General features: G+C 35.8%; 1 protein-coding gene and 1 pseudogene across 1 annotated transcript; one reads left to right on the top strand and one right to left on the bottom strand.

Moving 5' to 3' along the window:
• Positions 1–1,266: 1,266 nt before the first annotated feature.
• LOC140037860 (uncharacterized) lies at positions 1,267–2,701 on the top strand. Its single transcript, XM_072083005.1, has 2 exons — positions 1,267–1,276; positions 2,130–2,701. The coding sequence occupies exons 1-2, from the start codon at positions 1,267–1,269 to the stop codon at positions 2,699–2,701; spliced, it is 582 nt and encodes a 193-aa protein (XP_071939106.1).
• Positions 2,702–7,864: 5,163 nt separating this feature from the next.
• On the bottom strand, positions 7,865–8,846 carry LOC140037859 (protein AGENET DOMAIN (AGD)-CONTAINING P1-like; annotated as a pseudogene).
• Positions 8,847–9,082: the final 236 nt, after the last annotated feature.

Raw genomic sequence — 9,082 nt, 5'->3', positions numbered from 1 at the left:
TGATAAACTCAATCCTCCACCTCTCAAGGATGAGGATTGAAGCCACATCATGGCGAAAGTAAAAAATAAACCAAAATTTTCAAGAATTACACAAAAAAAACTTACAAAAAAAAGAGTTCTTAATTACAACAAATTGAGAAGAAGTTTCAGTGGCTTAGTTTTGGGAACTTTAGAAAATGAACACTTCTCACAAACCCTTTCCTAGCGTCACCGATGGTTTTTGACACATCAATTAGCCCTTGGTTATCCTTATCCATGAAGTCTCGTCCTTGCTTCTGCGAAAGACACAACTCAAGCAGAAGAAAGCTTTTCGACATTCTCCAAGAGCACTAGTCAAATTTCATATTTATCATGTACAATTAAGAAGCTATGAATACCTTTGGATTTGCTTGTTCCCATGTAAGGCCACTAGCATCACCTCCCAAAGAATCGTACCATACCTTGAAAATGCTAGGAAAGTCTCTCTGCAAACCAGAAGGATGAGAACGAGCTCCTAAATTAACATACATGAGCAAGAATTTGAACAAAGCCAATTTGGTGGAACATCACCACCATTGGCTAATCTTTACCTCAATCTCATCAATAAAGCACCTAACTGGATTGAAGTCTATCATGACTTTATCTTTTAGGTCTTCTAGTCTTGCCTTTATGCCTGTCCCAACCCCAGCTAACAAGAAGGGACGGAAAGCTTTTGTTTGCACACCCGTGCACGACAATCCTCCCTAAATAATTCCAAGTAATATTTCATTTATGATGCATATGTAAATGAACCAAGTGTTGGAATAATAACTTAATGTGGCCTACTTGACCACATAAATGTAATTCTATCCCACATTGGTGAATGGATTGGTTCAAGGTATTATGACCAAAGTCATGTACCTAATTAATAGAGCACAATATTCAATGACCAAAGTCATGAATCTAGCTGAAATGATAAATGAACTTATCCTACCATTCATGGAACCCCACATAAATGAATGTACATACTATTAAGGCTATGTATATACATTCTTGAAACAAATGATTCATGATAAGATTGATCTTATCCAAAGGAAGAATGAATGAGCCTTATTAATGATCATGATAGGAAGGGTCACTTATGTATCTATAAATAGGCTCTTGGTCCCTCTCTCCACTAGACAAGTTTTGCAAAAAGAATTATCCCATCATTATAGCAAACATATGAGAGAGTAGGAGAGGGAAGATCAAGAGCTATAGCAAGTGAGGGTCAAGTTCTTAACACAAGTTCAAGTAGAGACATATTCAATGGCACAAGGTACATTTAAATGTTCCTTGTCTAATGATTTATGAGTTATGGTTAAAGATCCTACTTTCATGTTTTTCTAGCACGTGGTATCAGAGCAAGGTTGAAATCATGACTTATAGATCATATCATGTCTTCTATTACCTTATGCATTTCTATTATGAATGATATGTACTATTATGGTTCTTCATATCTTTGAAATGTATAATGTTAATCTAGATATATGGAAAGCTTGATATACCATTACTTTTGCTTATGTTATATGGCAAAATAAAAGAAGCAAGAAGTTTGTTTCTTGTGTATCTCATATTATGAGAAATTTTATGTGTAGCTTGTATGGTATGATACGAGGAATGTCCATATGCATGTTGTTTGAACAATTTAATATAGCCTTATAAACCATGAATGAAACGACCCTATTATCATAATGGTTATAAGGTTAATCTCTTTTATGATTATAGAGTTAAAATAAGCCAAAAGTGTTTTATATTCTATATTCATGAAAGAGTTGTTATATAACCCAAAGGTGTATAACGTCTCTGTTTTGGGATATTAAGAGAATTACTACAACCCATTTAGAGTGAATCACTAGCATGTCTTGTATCTATCCAAAGAAAGACAAGGTGATGCAATTGATTGCTCACTAGAGTGAATCACTAGTATATCCTATTCTGTCCAAAGATAGAATAAGATGATGCAATTGATTACTCTACTTATGGTATATCTCGTGACATGTTTTACAAAATTTCAGCTATAGCTATCACTCCAACCGCACTTCCAGGAGTAATATCTAACATTCCGGAATTGAAAGGGTCTAACTATTCTGATTAGCATGAACAAGTGTTTATTTCCTTGGGATGCCTAGATTTGGATCTGTGTCTCCGAATTGATGAACCTGGCCAACCTACACTTGAAAGTTCGGAAGTTGAAAGGGCTCTTTATGAGAATTGGGAGCGTTCCAACCTTTTAAGTCTCATGATCATCAAAAGCAAGATTGCAAAACATATACGAAAGTCAATTCCAGAATCAACGAGGGCACGTGAGTTTCTGGCTTTAGTTGGGCAACAATTTTCGGCAACTGATAAAGCCTTGGCAGGAACGCTTATGGCAACCTTGACTACTAAAAGGTATGATGGGGTAAGTGATGTACGTGAACACATTATGGAAAAGAACAATTTGGCTAAACAACTTAAGACTATGGACATGACTATTTCCGAGTCCTTTTTGGTACAATTTATTCTCAATCCTCTTCCTCCTCAATTTGGTCCATTTAAGATTACCTACAACACTCAAAAGGATAAGTGGACCATGAATGAACTTATCTCTATGTGTGTACAAGAGGAGGAGAGATTAAAGAGAGAAGGATTGCAAACGGTCCATTTGGTATCACAAGGTCATTTTGGAAAAAGACCAAGAAAGAATAAAAGGAAGAGTTGACAGACACCAAATGATAGCGATCAAGGAGGAGCATCTAACCATGATCGGTTTGACTTTAGATGCTATTTTTGTAAATGAAGGGACATAAGAAGAAGGATTGCCCTAAACGTAAGGCTTGGTTTCAAAAGAAAGGTAATCTCCTTTCATTTATGTATTTTGAAACCAATTTAATCGATGTTCCTTCTAATACGTGGTGGCTTGATTCTGGTGCAACTATTCATGTCTCAAATAATATGCAGGGATTCCTTACAACCCGCCAACCAATGATAATCGAAAGGACAATTCTGACGGGAAACAAAATAGGAGTAAAAGTTGAAGCCGTTGGAACCTATCGCCTTATTCTTAGTTCTGGAAATTTACTAGATCTTCCCAATACTTTTTATGTACCCTCCTTTTCTAGAAACTTACTCTCCTTATCTCGTCTTGATTTGGAAGACTATGTGTTTTATTTTAAGAATAATTCCTTTACCTTTTCTAAGACTGGTAGATTCATTGGGCATGATGTTTTATGCGATGGATTGTATCTAGTAAACCTTGATCCTATTTTTTCTGAATCTCTTCTTTCCCTGCATATAAATGCTAATGTCTGCACCAAACGTAGTCGTGATAATGAAACTTCATCTATGTTGTGGCATAAATGCTTGGGCCACATCTCTAAATCAAGCCTTGAGCGGCTTGTAAAGGATGGAGTTTTACCAACTCTTGACTTTACAAATTTTGGTACATGTATAGATTGCATTAAAGGAAAGCAAACTAAGAGGACCAAGAAAGGTGCCACGAGAAGTTTAGTACTACTTGAAATAATACATATAGATATCTGTGGACCATTTTCTCCTTGTATAAGTTGAGAAACATATTTCATCACTTTTATTGATGATTTCTCACGGTATGGTTATATCTATCTTATTAAAGAAAAATCTGATGCTTTGAATATGTTTATTATATTCAAGGCAGAAGTTGAAAATCAACTAGATAGAAAGATCAAAGTAGTGAGATCTGATAGAGGTGGTGAATATTATGAAAATATAATGAAAATGGTCAGAATCTTGGACTATTTGCTAGGTTCCTTCAAGAAAATGGAATTATAGCTCAATATACAATGCCAGGAATGCCTCAGTAGAATGGTGTGGCTGAGAGAAGAAATCGAACCCTTTTGGATATGGTTCGAAATATGATTAGCGACACCACACTTCCTGAATTTTTGTGGAGTGAAGCAATTAAAACAACTATGTATATTTTAAATCAAGTTCCAACGAAAGCTGTTGTCAAAACTCCTTTCGAATTATGGGTCGGCAAGAAACCAAGTTTAAATCATATACATATTTGGAGCTGTCCTGCTGAAGCAAGACTTTACAATCCATATGAATGGAAGTTGGATTTAAGAACCGTTAGTTGCTTCTTTATCGGTTATCTTGAAAGGTCAAAAGGATACCGATTCTATTTTCCTAATCATCATAATAGAATAATGGAAACAAATGCTACTAAGTTCTTTGAGAATGGAGATTCTAGTGGGAGTCATGATATCAGAAAGGTGGCATTGGTCCCTGAAATTCGGGATTCAAATAATTTGCCTATTACAAAAATAGAAAAGGGCGACAGAGAACTTAATTTGCCGCATAATGAGCCAAGTCATGGCATTTTGAATCCCATTGATACTCATGATCATTCAGGCACCTTACGTCGGTCCAAAAGACACAAGAAAGGTGCAATTTCGGATGATTATCTAGTATACTTGTAGGAACTTGGTGAAACTGGCATTGATGATGATTCGAGCACGTTTTTACAAGCCATAAATAGTAGTGAGTCCAATAAATGGTTGGATGCTATGAATGAAGAAATGGCATCAATGAAAGCTAATGAGGTTTGAAAATTGGTTGAATTACCTAAGGGGCATGTACTCATTCAGTGTAAATGGGTATTCAAAACTAAACGAGACTCTAAAGGTAACATTGACCGTTATAAGGCCAGACTAGTGGCAAAAGGATTCACTCAAAGAGAAGGCATTGATTATAATGAGACTTTCTCTCCTCTATCAAAGAAGGACTCATTTCGAATCATTATGGCCTTGGTAGCTCATTTTGATTTAGAGTTACATCAAATGGATGTAAAAATGGCCTTTTAAATAGGAATCTAGATGAAGAAATATACATGCAACAACCAGAAGGTTTTCAAGAGGAAGAAAATGAGCAATTGGTTTGTAAACTTAGTAGATCTATATATGGACTTAAACAGGCCTCCCGACAATGGTATCTTAAGTTTGCCAATACCATTACGACCTTTGGATTTCAAGAAAATAAATTTGATAAATGTATATATCTGAAGGTCAGTGGGAATAAGTTCATATTTTTGATCTTATATGTTGATGACATTTTGCTCGCTACCAACAGTTTAAGTTTGTTGCATGAGACAAAAGAATATCTTTCTAAGAACTTTGAGATGAAGGATATGAGTGACGCATCCTTTGTACTTGGCATTAAGATCCATAGAGATAGAACTTAGAGAATTCTTGGTTTATCTCAACAGACTTATATCAATAAAGTTCTTGAAAGATTTCACATGCAAAATTGTTCAGCAACTCCATCCCTAATTGCTAAAGGTGATAAGTTTAGTCAAAGTCAATGTCCTCAGAATGATATTGAGAGACAACAAATGTGCCATGTTCCATATGCCTCTGCCGTTGGTAGTTTAATGTATGCCCAGACTTGCACGTGGCCTAATCTTAGTTTTGCAGTCGGAATGCTTGGACGATATCAGAGTAATCCGGGTATGGATCACTGGAAGGCAGCTAAAAGGGTAATGCAATACCTTCAAGGTACAAAAGGCTTGATGCTTACCTACAGGCACAGTGGTCATCTTGATATTATTGGGTACTCGGATTCAGATTTTATGGGATGCCTTGATAGTATGAAATCCACTTCTGGATATATTTTCATGCTGGCTGGAGGAGCCATATCTTAGAAAAGAGTAAAGCAATCCATAACTGTTTCCTCTACAATGGAAGCAGAATTTATCGCATGTCATGAGGCTACTTCTCAAGCTATCTAGTTGTGGAATTTTATAGAGGGGATTCAAGTCATAAACTCTATATCTCGACCAATAACACTTTACTGTGATAATTTCGCTGTTGTATTCTTTTCTAAAAACAACAAGTACTCTAGTAAGTCTAAGCACATTGAGTTGAAGTATCATGTTGTTCGTAAAAGAATACAGCAACAGAAGGTGTCCATTGAACATCTCCGAACGGATGTGATGCTTGAAGATGCTTTAATGAAAGTTTTGGCGCCGAATAAGTTTAAAGAACACACTAGTTCGATGGGTCTTGCTGAATTATTGTAACTTGGATTTGTGTAATTTGAAACACGTGATTGTGATACTTATTTCCTGTATAAGAAACAGGTTTTTGTGCACATTATATAGAGATATTGTACAGGAATTTTTGGACCATTGATGAATTTGACAGTTTTAATCCATTGTATCTTCCTTATTCGATTTGTCTACATACAGTGATTGAAATTGTGATACATGGAAGGGATTGTATTACATTATTACTTGACCACCATGATCGATTCCAGTCACTGCGTAGGACAAATGTAAGTATTTTGGTGGCCTCTCTTTACTTGTTTTTATGATATTTACGTGATCATTTGTCCAAGTGGGAGAACGTTGGAATAATAACTTAATGTGGCCTATTTGACCACATAAATGTAATTCTATCCCACATTGGTGAATGGATTGGTTCAAGGTATTATGACCAAAGTCATGTACCTAATTAATAGAGCACAAGATTCAATGACCAAAGTCATGAATCTAGCTAAAGTGATAAATGAACTTATCCTACCATTCATGGAACCTCACATAAATGAATGTACATACTATTAAGGCTATGTATATACATTCTTGAAAAACAAGTGATTCATGATAAGATTTATCTTATCCAAAGGAAGAATGAATGGGCCTTATTAATGATCATGATGGGAAGGGTCACTTATGTATCTATAAATAGGCTCTTGGTCCCTCTCTCCATTGGACAAGTTTTGCAAAAGAATTATCCCATCATTACAGCAAACATAAGAGAGAGTAGGAGAGGGAAGATCAAGAGCTATAGCAAGTGAGGGTCAAGTTTTTAACACAAGTTCAAGTAGAGACATATTCAATGGCACAAGGTACGTTTAAATGTTCCTTGTCTCATGATTTATGAGTTATGGTTAAAAATCCTACTTTCATGTTTTTCTAACACCAAGCCCCTGACACATGAAAGCAAACAGTAAATATGTGCACATTGGGTGGGGTGGCTAGGAGAGAGTCTAGATGCACATTTGCTGGAGCATCTAACCATACTTTTGACACCAAGCAAGACAAAGGGAAACAAGGCCGAAAACAGTGAAAGAATGAAAAAGGAATTAATTACAGCTTGGTTGAGCTCAGATGGAAAGTGAAGACGATGAGAATATGGCAATTAGAATACTTACTATTAAATCTCCATAAGGAAATAATATGTACAGAAAATACGGGATATTACAAATATAAAAGGATTAAAATTTTAAAACCCTTGGATAGATTCTTACTTTAAAGATCAAGTCTTTCTAATTATTAGAAATGTCGAGGTCATTCCTAACCAACCCACAACTGAGAAAGACAAAAATATACATAAGCAGCCATATACCAATACATCATAGTAATTATTGTTGGATGCACCAATTTCAACATAGGCATATATTATCATCCCATCTCCAGAAAGGGATGAAGTCATGCTTCAACTATTGCAAGATGAGAGGAGACGTCTATCAGCATAAAATCTCAAATCAGTGGTGTACATGCCCTCTCCTGCATAGCTACCTTGGTGATCATCAAAACCTTCCCTATAAAAGCAGATAGCCAAAAGAAATTGGTTTGTAAACACACAAGAAAATCCTTGGATAAGTGATCAATGCAAACAATGAAACTGTTGCAATTACAAAACTATTGATGTCTCATACTCTAAGTTGCAGAAGACAAAATAGTTCATGGTCTTGTGCTTCATCTGATGATGATACGGGCTAATAAATTTGTAGTGGTAACTTCCTAAGCCATTTTATGTGCATTTGAGAATAATAATACTGCATAGAGAATTAGCACTGAGATTCATACCCTCATAGGCCAAATCCATTGTTGATTAATCCAATCTCAATGAGGCCTCAAATCAGAATGTTGAAACTCCATGACTTCATTTGTGGTCTCAAAATAAACTGTGTACTTTGAACCGTTGACCACTTAACATATCTGACCATCCTACTACCCTTCATTGTACCATGCATCAACATCTTCAAGTGGTTTGAATCGCTCAATTTGCTAAACAATTGGGGGACATGGTCTTATGCAGAAAGCATCAGTTTCTTCTTTGAGAAGTTTAGTTTCATCATCAGTCTTTAGAGTTTGATATTCTACTAAATACTTTCCATTTCCTATGGGTTTAACAATAGTTGCAGGATACCAAGAACCCATGTAATCTACTTCATCATTTTTTCACCTCTATCTTCATCCCATTACAAAAACACGGAGCCAATACTACACCAATTTGTCCCCTCAACTTTCCAAGCTTGGACTTCTTCTGCATTTCAAGTAACATTCATAGTTAGCATAGATTTAAAAGAATTCATAAGTATCTTCATAATCATGAATATCTTTACAACACCACCATGGGTCCAATTAAGGACCTCAGAGATTTCAGAAATGATTTACTGAACTAATATATGCTTCCAAAAGAGCATTTAAATCCATACCTTGGAAGCAGTGATCCATTTTCCCCCAATCCATTCTTGATGAGGCCGCAAATCATAATGACCAAATTCCATTTCCTCATTTGAGGTCTTGAAATAAGTTACATACTTGAAGTTTCTAAGAACTTTGCTAATAAGACCAACCTACCATTCATCATTAGACCATGCATCAACTTTTTCAAACAATTTATAACTGTCAAGCTTTTGAACACGAGGTGGACAAGGCCTGATGTAAGAACTTTTAGCCACATCTCTAAAGGGTTCAGCTTCATCATCTGTTCTCAGCGTTTGATATTCAACCAAAACCTGTCATCTGTAACGGGGCAAGTAATGGCTGCAATGTACCAAGAACCATGGTATCCTTGTTCATCACTCTTGACCTCTACCATTATCCCTTGTTAAACTTCTTCTCCTCTGTGTTTCCACTACATTTTATCCTGAGCTTCAAGTCTCCAGACTTTATCCCAATTTTAGCTAAACTCTTCTGCAATTCAATCATCTGCCACCAAAAAACAAGAAGTGCTATGAAATGAACAATGCTTATCTAGAGAAGTATAATATTATCTTCACATGATGCAGCTTAAGAGATGAAAAAGATTTTCTTGGAGAAAACAAAAACATGAAG

This window comes from Coffea arabica, chromosome 3c (genome assembly GCF_036785885.1).
Source record: "Coffea arabica cultivar ET-39 chromosome 3c, Coffea Arabica ET-39 HiFi, whole genome shotgun sequence".
Classification (NCBI taxonomy): domain Eukaryota; kingdom Viridiplantae; phylum Streptophyta; class Magnoliopsida; order Gentianales; family Rubiaceae; genus Coffea; species Coffea arabica.
Note: the sequence above shows the minus strand (reverse complement) of the source record. Positions and strands in the feature narration are given on the sequence as shown.